A 15,341-nucleotide genomic window follows, 5' to 3' on the forward strand; every position below is an offset into this window, starting at 1 on the left:
ACTGGTGTGAGAGTGAGTGGCCAGACGATTCGGAATCGACTGCATAGGGGTCACCTTCGCGCCCGACGTCCTCGCGTGATCCCTTGTTTGAGAGATCATCACATTCAGGCAAGACGTCGTTGGTGTAGGGATCGTCAACACTGGGATAATCGACGCTGGAGCAATGTGATATTTTCAGATGAGTCAAGGTTCACTGTTGATTTTTTGGACAGACGTAGGAGGGTGTGGCGTCGTCGAAACGAGCGCTTCCAAGACGTTAACGTCATCAGACATGATCGATTTGGGGGTGGTTCTGTTATGGTGTGGGGAGGCATCACTGTTGCTGGAAGAACGGCTTTACATGCTGTTGCAGGGCGTGTTACAGGCCAGTACTACCGGGACAACATCTTGGCAGTCCATGTTGTGCCGTTCGCACGGCGTCATGGCCGCCGTTTCATCTTCCAGGATGACAACGCAAGATGTCACAGGGCCAGGATCGTTACAGGTTACCTCCAACAACAGAACATCACCACATTACCTTGGCCAGCACTGAGTCCCGACCTCTCCCCCATCGAGCATGTCTGGGACATGCTTGGACAGAGGTTAAGTCAACGTCAACAACGTCCTGCCAATGTCCAAGAACTTGCTGCTGCGTTGCAACAGGAATGGGACAATCTGGACCAAAATGACCTTAGACGTCTCATTAGGAGTATGCCACGTCGGATCAATGCTTGTTTGGCAAACAGAGGAGGATTTACCCGTTACTGACTTGGTTGTGATGCTGTGGTAACTTTGCTGTTTGACCCCGGGTATCATTTTACCCTTATAATGGTCAGTCTGTGCCTTACTTAGTCTAACGATCATTTGGAATAAATCGATGAATGTGAACTTCATTTCATTTTGTCATTTGTTTCTTCGTCAGTTTCATTAGGTGACTTTAATAACACTTAAAAATCAAATATCCCCTACTTTTTTTGAATAGTATATATTGGATAGCCATTTTATTTAAAAATTACCTTCCTCGAAATAATAGTCAATAAGTAACAATGATCAATTAAATCTATCCCGAGATAATCTCCCACTCATTGTTCCTAAATTATACCCATTACAACAGATTAACACACGTGTGGATATGTTCTCTGTTAGGTACCTATGTACTATGTAGGGAATCACGGTGGCTAAGTGGGTAAGACGCTGGCTCGCTAGCCTGGAGGTCGGGTGTTCGATCCATGCATTGGCACAGAGGTCAGTGATACAGAACGGAGGGCCTGACAAGGACAGCTGGCTAGTCATTCGGATGAGACGAAAACCCGAGGTCCCGTGTACACATTGGCGTGACAGTTCGAATTCGATATAAGAGTAGGCCGTAGTGCCGCTGTCCGGGCAACATTTCCCTCGTAGCACACTGTATGGCGTATACCCGTATTCATTAGCCCATCTGCATGTACTATGTAACCACAGACAATTGTAACTACAGACAATTAAAATCACAGTGTTACTATGTAAATATGTATAAATTGTTGTATTTTGTCTCTATACAATGACATTATTTTGAAGAGCTCCCAGATGGGCGTAATTACTTTAACACAAATTTTATTTAATCAGTGTTGAAATCAGTTTTTGTATTGGTCGTTTACCGCGTAACAAGAGTAGTGCAGCTTTACTTTTGGACATAAAATAATTTGAGATATGAAATAAAGCCCCCCCCCCCCCCCTGCCACCAGACACATTCAACGACCGAGACTAAATATAACCAATAATTTCAGGTACCACGATTACATCGGTGGCTGGAGATAGCACTGATAGCTTCAACAATTCCAATGGTAAACTCAAAGATCCGTATTAAGCCAATCACTTTATGTGAATAATATTAGTAATATTACATGTACAAATAAAGAATATGAATCTTAATTTCAGGGTCTACCAGTAAGCCGACGTCTGGTGGTCCAAACAACAGCAACAACAATAACAACAACGCGGGCAGCATCAACAATTACGCAGGTAACAGAATCGAATTCAGTATTAAAAAGCCAACATGTTCCCTGCCGCAATGCCAAAATTAATAAATGACACATTAATTAATTGCACATTTATCTTTATGAAAAGTATCGAGCAATCAAACTGATTATCTATACATAATTTAAGTAGAAAACGTCAATGGAACTCAGTCAAGGTTTAGAAGTAGTAAAACTATACACTAAGCTTCATCACGCTACATCGGTTAGAATCAAAGTATCAAAGTTATCTTTTCCCAAAGCATTGACCAATGAAATTGCTTAGCTAATAAACATTTACACCAAGTTTAAACATTCTACCTCAATTAAAAGCATAGCCATTATGTTCATCTTCAAACTCGATCAAGGCATCCACCCAATAAACACCTACACCAAGTTTGAACATTCTAGCTCGGGAGGATGGACCCATTTTAATAGTCCTCTGTTTTCTTTCAAAGGCTAGGGACAACGAGGCATCAGTAGGGTTTAAGCTATATTTATGCATTGCTACTAGTACTAACATCCATATAAAAAGATATTGAGTGAGCGTTATATTCAGCAAGTCATTCGAATTGAATCAGACGGGCAGTGTGTACGCTCATACTTTACACGCTACAAATTTGGTGGAACTGTGGAAGCGATACAAGACCGGATTGTCCATTAGTATATGGGGAAAACGAATTGCAAAATTTTCGAATCTTAAATTTCGTACGTGTTTAGCAAAGTGATCTTTCCGGTCATATTTGTTTCGCAACCTACACACATTAATATTATCGATATTGTTTGTGACTACCTGTGTCACTCTTTTTTGCGCATTTACTTATTTTGGGATAATTATATGTATCTTTTTGTTCCGTTTAGTGTCAAGATTCTGGATGTTTGTCGGTGTATTGGTAGTTGTGTTATCGTCCCAGACTTGACATGAAGAACTATAGGTGTATCCACCGAACAAAAGAATATATAGACAGATAAATAAATAAAATGATGAAAATAGAAGATATTAAATATTATGAAGTCTTGTTAAATATTTACACACTTTTTAAAATTCCATGTTCTGAAAACGTATAGGAAGCCAATACACTTTGATAATAATTGACATGAGATGTGAATGAACCAAATCGATGTTTAGCTTTCAAGTTATGCCCCCCCCCCCCACCTTGCAGAAAACCCCATGAACGCGTATAAGCTAAAGTTTTAACAGATTGGGAGAGAGAGAGAGAAATGGGGTTTAACGTCCCACGACACAAACTATATCATTTCGGAACTAAAGTATGCTTTAATTTTATTTCAATAATTTGCTTGCGCGTAGGGGTCTTTAGCAGTGGGAGGAAACCGGAGGACCCGGAGAAAACCCACGAGGTTGGACAGGCGATCCTACTCCTTGTCACGTACAACCGGGGAATCGAAACCACACCAACTGACTATAGTTAGTTTTTAACAGATTAATGTTTAGCCTTCTGCGACTCCCGTTCTATAGTTATCCCCTTTGTGAGCACGCGCAGTTTTCGACGTTTTTATTTTTTCGTTTAATTTTGTTTGAGCCATTGTGGTCATGCGAGGACGAGACCCTATTGATGTTCAGCGTTCTTCGACTTTCCGTTCCGGAATTATCCCCCTTAACCGAAAACCTTGTGAACGTGATAGAGGCTACAATTTGTAACGTTTTTTTTTATATCAAATTTGGTTATAAGCATTGGGGTCATGGAGGACAAACCTCGTCAATTTTCAGCTTCCCACGACTTTCCGTTGCGGAGTTATCTCCCTTTGCCGAAAACCTTGTGAACGCGATATGTCCTAAAATTTTTAACAGATTGGCAACAGTTTTCGACGTGAAGCATCGTAGTCATGAAGGACGAATCCTATCGACATTCAACGTTTTGTGGCCTTTTGTACCAGAGTTATCCCCCTTTTCCGAAAACCTCGTGAACGCGATAGCGGCTGTATTTTTAGCGGATCTCTGTCAAAATTTAGGATGCCCATATCGATCATAAGCGTTCTGAGACTTTTGGCTGGAAGTTGTTGAATAGACGGGTGAATAGATTTTTCATCGTGTTTGCGGTGAAGATATTAACTCATAAACATTCACAAAGTATTCACGGTTTTATCTCCTGTGGTTTGTATATACCCCGACATAACGGGAGAGTTTTACCTCGTAAATTCGAGAGCTTTGTATTCCTATTAAGAAAAATCGGTTTATACCTTAAAGGAAGACGGATCGCGCTTAAATTAGAAGCGAATGTTATGTTTTGTTTTTGTGTCTTGTTCGAAACTTAGAGAGATAAACAAATGGTAATCTGATAAGTTCTTTGAAAAATATCTTAAGATTAGTAAAATGTGTTCAAATCATTCATTTTCATCTATCGCAATTAAAAACTATATGACAAAATCCTATGTTAATTGTTTTTCTATATATGTACGTTTTGTATTTTATAAAAATATTTGCTATTCTTTCTTAAAATTATATTTTGATTGTGTGAATTGCCTTTTTGTGATGTTTAGAAATAACGTTTATATCGTGTGTGTTGTTATGATATCGTGTGTGATGTTACTTTATTGTGTATTTTATCATGTAATACATATGAAACCAGTGTCCCACCTTTGAGAATTGTGTTAGTTATTTATTTTGGTAAATGAGAATGAGATGAAGTGCTTAATATTCTATTTTATAAAATACGAACTATTATTTAGATGCAGTGAACTTATTGACCACAGCTGGTTTTGATAATATGATATCGGCTTTTCCTGTATACACTTTGTTCTAAACACGACGCACTAATTAAAGAGATCAATTCCACATGTATATATTTATATCAGTCAGAGAAATTAATGCCATATATAGTAATGATCTCGTGTGTGTAGATCCAGTTGAAAGGTATATAACCACCAGTTTACTGACAGAGAAGAGACTGACAGGCCCGACCCTGTATGAACACTTATAAATTTCTAAAGAAAATATTGTTTAAATTGTTATTCGGATCGAACACTACTGGGAATGGAGGCAGAGCTGGGATCTCTTTAGTGTAAATATTTCTAGTTCTTGTAGTGTCCATGAGAGAATAAATCGTGAACGGTGGCTTCAAGGTTTGCCTATAGAATAGATTTCGTATAATTTGCTGCATCAGGGATTAGAATTGTTTGCCAGAAAATGATGCTGAAAATACCCACAGAGTGCGTTTTAGAGCGTCTAGTTTTCAAAAACTTTCGGGGAAGGACCCCCCCCCCCTCTTTACCAATAGTCGCCCGCGCATGGACTGTCCCCACCACAATTTTTTGGCGATCTGCGCCCCTGCCCTTATTGGCCGAGAAGGTTTTTTGGGCTTTTCCAATGTGGATTCCTCCAATCAGTGGTACAGGACCGAGTGTCTGGCAAGGAACAGTGTCTAGTTGTTCGGATGGGACGAAAAAACGTGGTCCCATGTACACATTTGCGTACACGTAACTGTCTTACTGACAGTTGGAATTCAAAAGAGTAGCACCACTGTCCGACAAAATCTCCCTCGTGACACACTGTATGGCGTATAATTGGAGAAGAAAAGTAAGAGGTTTAACCCTATTTCATTGCATGCCACTCCTTGTATCGCAGATGAACACATCAGTTGTTATAACTATTAATATTCAGATTATTACTATACGGCTCTATACGAGTTTAGTTACCCGGCATTGCACTAAAGAAAAACCTCAGTGTTTCTGACAACCATAACGCAATAATCGTTAATTGTCCAATTAATTTTACTAATTGTACTACACCAAGTAAAAAATCATAAAACCATCATTAATTTTCTTGTATAACACCGGGTTACTTTGAAAGTATTTTAAAATAGTTAATTAACACACGTTCTCTTTTATATATACTTTCTTAATACCAGAACATATCATTTTTTATCTGTTAAATCAACTTAATGTTGCTTTTGGCATTTTCAGAAATCATTCTAATCAATAAATCACAGTAATCTTAGATTTAACTCAAACAAACAACCTGGTAAATAAAGAGTCGAGTTTGATCAAACGGAAACAGTGCGTTGTTTGGGGAGCTGTATTATAACCACGATAAAATACATTTAATTAGTCGTTTTGAACTATATAATCGCATTTACATCTTTAAAAATCAGACACGTTCATTGTACATTTAATCCTCTTATTTTAGATTTATTCAGTTATGCAAAGATTAACTTTTTATGTATTCATTAACCAGGTTGGTGCTAAATACCCGTGCTAGATTGGTTTCAAAACAAGACATTTTTTTTTAATACTAATTACCGGAAAAAATCTGAAATCTAAATACCAGAAAGAAAACAACACTATGTGACCGAAAGAAACTTAAATACCGAAATACTGAAAAATTAGGGACCCCATTAGGTTCTCGGATTAGACATGGCAAGGTTTGGGGGCGTTTGGAAAAGTGGACAATGAAATATTTAAAACACATTTTCTTTTTATTTCGCTGGAACAATAATAGTTTTTACCAAAAGAGTTCCACAGACCTCCCTATATGGCTGTGTGGTACCACATTCCACAAAATTTTGGGTCTGTGGTGTTTTTCACCACAAGAGTTCTATAAGATATTAGACTTAGATAAAATATCATTTTTTTTCAAAAAATTCTTCTCAGACCTCCCTATGTGCCTGTGTTGTACCACATTCCACAAAATTTTCGGCTTAGAATAATTTTGATACAGTGTTTTTGGTCTGTGGTGTTTTTTTACCACAAGAGTTCGACAAGATATTGGGCTTAGAAAAAAAATCAATTCCACAAAATTTTCGACTTAGAATAATTTTGATACAGTGTTTTTGGTCTGTGGTGTTTTTTACCACAAGAGTTCCACAAGAAATTGTACTTAGAAAAAATATCATTTTTTTTTCAAAATTTTCTTCTCAGACCTCCCTATATGGCTGTGTGGTACCACATTCCACAAAATCTTCCAATTTCTTGTGGAACTCCTGTGGTAAAAAACACCACAGACTAAAAATACTGTATCAGTAACCCTAACCCATTGCCCGCCCAGAATGTCCCACAATTGTCATAAGTGGCATAGACCCATGGCCCACCTACAGTGCCCAACAAATCTTATGCGTGGCCTAGAGCTACAAATTACCGACCTAGCGTGTCCACCATTTTCATGCGTGGCATAGAGTTCCCCGCAATATTTATACGTGGTCTAGTTTGACCCATGACCCACAGAATATTTATGCGTGGCCTAGAGTTTTTTTTCTCGGAAATTTGTGTTGTTTCTTAGGTATTTAGTGATTTTTAGGTATATAGGGTTTTCAGATCATTTCGATAATTATCAAAAACAATTGTCGGTCTTTTTACGGTATTTTTATCGGATTCTTTTCGGTATTTTTCCGATTGTTTCGGAATTCTTCGGTATATAATACAGCCGTTTAAAACAGCCACTGGCGTTGAAAAACACCCACAGAAAACACAGATTAAACAAACAGTGCAGAACTACTAATCACGGGGTAATGCGTTCACAATCGTCAACAATAAACACCCAGAAAAGAAATAAAGCTTGACCTTGTTAAAAGACATTTACTCTTATAAAAGAAACACCTGAAACAGTCATCCGAATACTTTTTTTTTGTTTTTGTACGATGGATAATTTTTGTTTTGAATGACAAAATATAGATCAGGCCCCGTGTTCACAAAGAATTCTCAGACTTAAGTTAAGAATTTACTCAAAACTGTTCGCCTTATTTTAACAAAACAATATAGCCCCTTATAATGTTTTTGTTGTTTTAATGTATCAAATACATTAATACGAAACTATATGCAAAGCTTTGAGTTCCATCCAGCCATCCAACCCCCTTCATTGGAAGGGATTTGGTGTCACAGGGTGGTAGTGTCATACGTATATACTTGTGATAATATATATTTCGTAAGTTTGATACTTACCGTTGGTGTAGAGTTTTACCATGAACCTTATAATACAGGTCCGTGGTTTTACCACATATGGGTATAACGTTACACCTATGCAATATATATGTTCAATGCTTTAAGTCTATCATAATATCTATCTCAAAAGGCATTGGCATAACATGTCTATCAATATCAAAATGTATTGGTTTCCTATGACCGTTTTTAGAACATGGCATTTTACAAAGTGTGTAAATATTCAACAAGGCTTCATAATATTTAATATCTTCTATTTTCATCATTATATTTATTTATTTTATTAACATTTTATTTTGTTCAGTGGATACACCTATAATTCTGTATGTTAAATCTGGGACAATAACACAACTACCAATGCACAGACAAACATCCGGAACCTTGACACTAAACGAAAGATAAAGATACATAATTACAGCTAAAATAAGTAAATAATAAACAAATTAAAGTGCCACACATAGTCGAAAACAATATCAATAATATGCATTAATTTGTGCGATTGAAATATGATGGGAAAGATCACGCCGCTAAACGCGTACAAAATTTAAAATTCAATCTCAATTTCATTCTCCCACATACCCTAATGGACAATTTTACAAAAACATAATCAAGAACAATGCTCAGTATTGCTTACGTGTTTATATTGCTTTGTTTATTTCATATTTTATCATTGCTTGATAATGACTATAGAAGCCTAGTCGAAATGTGGCTAAGGTATTATAAGCAGTAATTCTATTCCAAAGAATTATGACCTGTTTATCGTCTGGGAAATGGGGTGAAAACGCTGAAAAAAAATATCTACCTGAGGCAGACCACCAGTAATTTCCCTATTATCTTCAATGTTAATTCTTTCTCTTAGCCCGGCTCTAACTTTTCCCCAAATTTTCGTTGGGGTTAATGCTTTTTACTACAGACAGAAAAACAAATGGTCATGTCTTTGCACCAAAATTTGTATGAGGTTGACCACCAATATTTTGAAGTAACATATTAAAAACATTCGCCGTATAGATCACCGTAACCAACCTATTAACAGTGTAGCGAGATGGTGAAATCTAATGGTGGTCTGCCTCCATCTAACAATTTTGAATTTCGAGTCCACCACAATTGTAGTGTGTAGGGTATGAGTTTACACACTTTCCACCTGGTTCGCATGACTTGCTTGCAAAAATATAACGCACTCAGTATCTGTTTATATAGCTGTTATATCACATAACTGCAAACCATATAGAGTGGATCCTATTGATCCCTTGATATTATTGAATTCGATGCTTTTACCTGCGTGATTGTTAATGCTGCCGGCGTTGTTGTTATTTTTGGTGCTGTTGTTTGGACCACCAGACGTCGGCTTGCTGGTAGACCCTGAAATTAAGATTCATATTCTTGTTCACTTATATTACTAATATTATTCACATGAAGTGATTTTTTTAATAAGGATCTTTGAGTTTACCTTTGGTATTGTTGAAGCTATCAGTGCTATCTCCAGTCCCCCAATTAACAGTGGAACCTGAAATTATGGTTAATGATGAGTCTTGGTCGATGAAAACTATGTACATGTATGTATTTACTTGCAAGTATCCTATTGGTGTGCTATATTTCGTATCTCAAATTATGTTTCATGTTAGTTTGTACATTTATCTATAAATATTATGTATATTGATATTTTTTTATGTTTAAAATTTAGATATGGACCTTTGAGCTTACCTTTGGTATTGTTGATGCTATCAGTGCTATCGGTGCCATCAGTGCTATCTCCAGACATCGGCTTACTAGTAGAACCTGAAATTAGGGTTTATTTTTTCGTTTTGGTTGTTGAATACTTTGTACATTTGTATCAGCGGAATGGAATCGTCTTACTGTGTACATGTATTACTACTTATATTATGCACATCGGTTTGACCATACTCCTCGGAGTGTTTCGTTTAATTAGAGCTAATCCCACTACTCACTGCTATAAACAAAGCAAATTCTTGTTCTAAATTATGACTGGTCAATAGTCCGATTAACAACCAATAGCTTACTGCGTAACAATACCAAACAGAGCTCCAAATTGGACCAAATATGTTTACATAACGTTACGTCATGACTAACGATTTTATTATGTCCAATTAACTAGTGCATAGCAGAATATTGCAGAAAAACTAATTGTGTGACAAACAAGACTATCAACTGTCAACACGATTTTTACTACGTGGATATATGTAAACAATATTGTTTTGAGACACTTTCACCGTTTTACATACCTTAAATCACTGTCCAAAGTTTTAGGGAAGGCCCCTGATTAAAAGAAGGGCTGTCATGTTGCTGTGTTTGGGGATAGATTTGATTGAACTGGAAGAATAGACACACTCTCTCAAAAGCGCAAGTATCAGAAGCTAACCCAGCAATGGCCAGAGGGGGATTTCTCGGGCCATTGCTTCAGGAATATGCGGTTTGACGGACTTGAGAATTTTCACTCTGATTATCTTTCTGAATATGTATCCCATCTTCATTGTAGCGACTTGTATTTTAGATGTGGGTTGTATATGGCCTTCCTCCTCCATTTGCAGCACCCAAATCTTTCGGTCTTATATCTATCTTAAACAATGGCCCCTTCTTACATTAAAATATATATAAATAAATATTTCGACTTACCAGACACGTTGCTAATAGAAGTGACTTTACTGTAGTTAGGATTGTTACTGCTACCTGGATAGGTAGATCTTATAGTTGGTGATGGTGTTGTGTTAGGAATACATTCAATGGTTGCATAATTTCGTGATGCACAGTTCGTTTGATTGATATTTGAACAATTTAATAAAGACATTTCGCCGCCCACACAGTCATAATTATAAGACACAATACTGTAATTAAGATGTGAAAAGGTAGAGGCAGCAACAATACGACTGATACCAGAATATCCTATTTCTCTACAAGCCACATCGCCATCTGTCAAATCAAACCCATCCGCACAAAAAGCCCCTCTTTCATTGTTACCTGTACGAACTAGGACAATACCAATATTATTTGAATCATCATGCAGACGCACTAGAAAAAATTGAAAGCAAATTGCCATTAAAAGGATATATGTATATTCGATCAACCTGGTGAATTCAGTTACTCAATACAAAATATAATAACAAGTTTGACTACCTCTAGAACAACCACATTGTGTTCAGATTGCTTCGTCAAGTTGCGGTCATAAAGGGGTGATCTCAGTCCCGAACGGTTCATTTCGGTGATGAAGGGCACGAGATCGGAAATTGGATCCCTTATGGTGCAAGCACCAGGGGGTAAAAGGGGATTAAATACATTAACAATATACCACCATTGATATACTATAGATCAGATAGCGTAATTGTTATTTTTGGAGTACACAGAGCTAACAAATTGTTGCTGTACATGTACTTTTGCATTCATTATTTAAACGAAAACTGCATCGTTATCTGTTGAGTTCACATAGCTACCAAATGTTTGCTGTACACGTACTTTTGCATACCGTAGCAGCTGTTGTCTTTTATGTGTTGCAAATGACATAAATAAAATTGTTATATATAAAACTTGGTGATCTACTAGTAAACAAAAAGTGATCTATGGTGATTTACTATGTAAACTCAAATTAACTCGCTATGTAATCTCTGTAACTCATGACTTGAAACCCAGCTGCACTATATAATCCTACCTATGTCACGCAACACAAATAATATTAAACAACCTGTCTGAAATCCAAATAAAAATAATATTAATATCGGTATCTGTCAAGAAGCAATGCATTTAGGAGTACACAATATAGAGATGTTTAGTTTCAAACATAATGGTTATTTGTAAATCACCTTATCCTTCTGACCAAATAATACATCTATAAATGTAAAATTAAAACTAAATCATCAAATAAAGATCGATACCTTTGCTTTTTGAGAGCTGTGTCAAAGACGGAAATGAATTTGCTTATGGGAAACAAGAGAATATTAGACAAAGGTATAATTATAGGTACACCACAAAGCGATTCCCTGCAGCCCATGCATGCTCCGATCTGCATGTTTTTCATGTAATATTATAATTTCATTTTTCAATTATTTGTCTTATATTTAAGGATACACTGTGTAATTAATTATCATTTCTGTGTATGCTTGTTAAGGACATGCCTTTGCATCTTTCCTTGTGCGAGCAGTATCAGCAAATTCGCAAAAATCAGTAATTACCTTGTCCGTAACAGGAAACCGAAATAGCATAAGAAGTATTACGGCATTTATCAAATTCAGACCTGGTCGAGTTTAAACTTGCATTGTAGCTATATGACCAGTCAGAAACTTTACAGGATTCAATTGTAGAGCTTCCATAAAAACAGCTTAACTGCACACCCCACCATTTAGTTCCTAAAAGATTTATGAAATGGAGTGACAAACGACATATTCATGAATTTAATAATTTAACAAACATGAAAACAAGGAAAGAAAACTCTGAATCTAACAGAATCCCTTACTCTTTGCAGAAAGCCCGAACAAAGTAATCCCGATTACTCATATCTTGCCTATTTATACAGTTCCTTTGCATTGAAACTAGAGTGAGAGAGAGAAATGAGTGTTTAACGTCCACTCGACACAAACTAGGTCATTTCGGGACCGACATATGGTTCATTTTTTTATTTCAATAATTCGTTTGTGCGTAGGCGTATTTAGCAGTGGGAGGAAACCGAAGGACCTGGAGAAAGGTGACCGGCGATCCTACCCCCTGTCAAGTACATCCACTATGATTCTGTATAATCCTGATACATGTGCACCAGCAAATCTCTTAATTTAATCACGATACCCAATCTTTGCTGAATTAGGATATATTTAAACAGCCATCGTATTTCGTTGATGCCCACAGACTGCAGAGAAGTGATAGATTATATTTACCTTCAGGAAGGCTGGAGGATTCTAACCGTTCACCTCTGTTAAAGCCGAGAGTTTTGCAAACTACTGTAGCCTCCTGATCATAGAACCTAATAAAATCACAAACGTAACCTTCTTGGTTATCCTTGTTACGGATAAGTCTCCCATGATCACCATTTTCTAACCTGTACTCGTTAGCTGTAAAAGTAAAATGCACGCATGTGTTATACTATAGCTAGAACGAACACAAAAGTGGAAATGAATGTATGGGTGGAATGGGGTTTAACTCCTGCTTTTATGTAACAACCAGGCAAATGAAGGCATACGCTATACAGTGTACTGTAAAGCTATTCTATTCCATTTGCCAGTGGTTCTTTTTGGTGTACTTGAGGTCTCGGGTTTGTTTCGTCTTATACGAACGACGAAAGAAATGAAATGCAAGGAAATTGGCTTTTAACAGGCTACTGTTCTGCGCCGACTGGGCTAATGACGACGAGAACGACTAAGGAGAATGTGCACGAAGAGTCGTTTTACGTCCAGGCCAACGTGTCTACGTGACCTCAGGTTTTCATTCCATCCGAACGACGAGACGGTGGGTTTATTGATATATTTACCATCCGATCTGTTATAGCAAAAGACACGAGCATTGCCACTTAAAGATGTAGTATCATTATCAGGCAAATCTTTGTAGGGACAACTGAATATACTGTTTTCGTCGCCTTGGCAATCAACATCAAACATCCATCTACAAAGATAAGATCAATACATTGAGTTCTTCAATTGAGATAAACTCGATATCTGTAAACCAGCCTTTATACGTCTTATATGCGTCTACATATTAAACACATGAAGATAATATGATAATTAAAACTAAATTATCCGGCTTCGGATTACTTCAAGGAAGCACCAATTAAATCGTGAAGAGATTATCCTATTCAGTCAATACAATACTAAATTTAACCGAAATGGGCCCTTTTATCACCGACAACAGCATTTGCTTATAGTCCATATGGGCCAAACCATTGACTAGAAAAATCTCGGTTCTTAGTAGGACCGTTTATTTCGAATCGTTGATCGGAATTGAACAATGTTTGGTCTAATATTGTTTGTAGAGATTCAACTTTCACGATATTGTAGCTTGTAAGGTGTTTAAATTCCCGAAATGGCGACCATGCACACTTTCGGAGTTTGTCGTCTTAAATTAAAGCAGGCCAACATTACCGTGGTTTGTCGGAGTAGATTGATTGTTTCATCTCGCCGGTATCAAATCCTTGTTCTTTACATAATACTTTAGCATCCGCATTGTCCCATTTATAAGCATTTATGTTACCCCATATACCATTTTTACTCACTTGAACAGTACCATCTATGGCGATTTTTATCAAATTATCTAGGATATTAAAGGTAATTTTAAGTAATCTTAAATATATTTGATGTATTATTTAAAACGAATTCTAGAAAATGTAAAAGTAATAAACTTATTCTAGGAAATTTATCATTCTTGGTATTTGTGAGCTCGATAAATGCGTCATTAATTTATAACATTAAGAATACAAGAAATGATGTGTTAAATTAGTGGACTCTGTTAGGCTAATGTTGCCACTGGACAGCACAACAGTGTTATATTGCTGGGGTCCAGACTCTGTATAGATGCATCATTACATTATTACACCAATGTGGCATATTTGAAAATAGCTTCCGTGTTAAGGTTTTATTTACGACACAGCTAGCTTATCATATAAGGTCATATCTTATGCAAGAAGAATAAGCCTGTAAACTATGTAAATAGTTTTAACTAATCTGTAATACGATATTTAAATACATACAGGAATAGCGTGTATAAGGCAGTCCGGTGGCTCAGTTTGTGAGGCGTCAGCTAACAAGGGGGATTTTTCAGCGTGATTTCGCTGTTCACGCGAAAAAACATTGTTGGCGTTTACGTGAAACACAGTGAGAATGAGAAAAATGGGGATTAACGTCCACTCGACACAAACTAGGTCATTCCGGGTTTAACATATGGTTCAATTTCCGCGTACGGGTCTTTAGCAGTGGGGAGAAACTGGGGGCCCGGAGAAAACCCATGAGGTTGGACCTGCGACCCTACTCTTTGTCACGTACAAACGGGGGAATCGAAAGTAAAAAAAACCCAACCTTTTGACAGTTTTAAATCGGTTAAGAATAGTCGGAAAGGTCGGTGTCCTTTTAATTAATTCCCTCAGAACACTGGATGATATACGCTCGTGTTCATTAGCCTGGCTGGTGCAGAAAAGTGGGGAGCTAAACATGCATTTCGTTTCAGTTCATTTTTACCTTTTACGAGTGGCTTTCCATCATCACAAGCAACAGCCACTGCCCCTCCATTACAGGAGGTATTGCTGTTATATACTGATGTACATTGTTTCATAGATGTAGCACCAACAGAACATTGTAGATTGGAGAATCTGACAGAATATCCGATATTATATATTGATGCTGGCAATATTAATCTAGCATTATTAAATCCTAAATCTTTACATACAGCATTAGCTGAGTTCATGTTAAACTCATCAGAACAGAAAGCATAGTAGTAACGATTCTCTCTTTTCAACAAGACACCACTGCTATTCTTAAACTTGCTATGTAGTCTTAC

The 15,341-nt window shown here is 37.0% G+C and overlaps 1 protein-coding gene and 1 long non-coding RNA gene across 2 annotated transcripts; both read right to left on the reverse strand.

Annotated features, from left to right (window-relative positions):
- Positions 1-8,160: 8,160 nt before the first annotated feature.
- Positions 8,161-9,771, reverse strand: LOC126817828 (uncharacterized). The gene is made up of 4 exons (XR_007679130.2): positions 9,564-9,771; positions 9,310-9,366; positions 9,138-9,221; positions 8,161-8,249 (listed from the first exon to the last, which is right to left on the reverse strand). It is a non-coding gene; the product is annotated as an uncharacterized LOC126817828 (long non-coding RNA).
- A 684-nt stretch (positions 9,772-10,455) lies between these two features.
- LOC126818055 (scavenger receptor cysteine-rich type 1 protein M130-like) lies at positions 10,456-15,152 on the reverse strand. Its single transcript, XM_050545232.2, has 6 exons — positions 15,023-15,152; positions 13,934-14,102; positions 13,327-13,457; positions 12,737-12,910; positions 12,041-12,214; positions 10,456-10,886 (listed from the first exon to the last, which is right to left on the reverse strand). The coding sequence occupies exons 1-6, from the start codon at positions 15,114-15,116 to the stop codon at positions 10,456-10,458; spliced, it is 1,173 nt and encodes a 390-aa protein (XP_050401189.2). The 5' UTR covers positions 15,117-15,152.
- Positions 15,153-15,341: the final 189 nt, after the last annotated feature.

The sequence above is a fragment of the Patella vulgata genome, chromosome 4 (assembly GCF_932274485.2).
Source record: "Patella vulgata chromosome 4, xgPatVulg1.2, whole genome shotgun sequence".
NCBI classification, from domain to species: Eukaryota; Metazoa; Mollusca; class Gastropoda; family Patellidae; genus Patella; species Patella vulgata.

Excerpts from the sequence above, each read along its gene's own strand:
- LOC126818055 (XM_050545232.2), bottom strand. The coding sequence starts at position 15,116 with ATGAAACAATGTACATCAGTATATAACAGCAATACCTCCTGTAATGGA. Across the intron at positions 12,215-12,736 it reads ATCCTCCAGCCTTCCTGAAG|GAACTAAATGGTGGGGTGTG; the intron begins GTAAATATAATC and ends TAAATCTTTTAG. Across the intron at positions 10,887-12,040 it reads GGTTTCCTGTTACGGACAAG|TGCGTCTGCATGATGATTCA; the intron begins GTAATTACTGAT and ends AATTTTTTCTAG.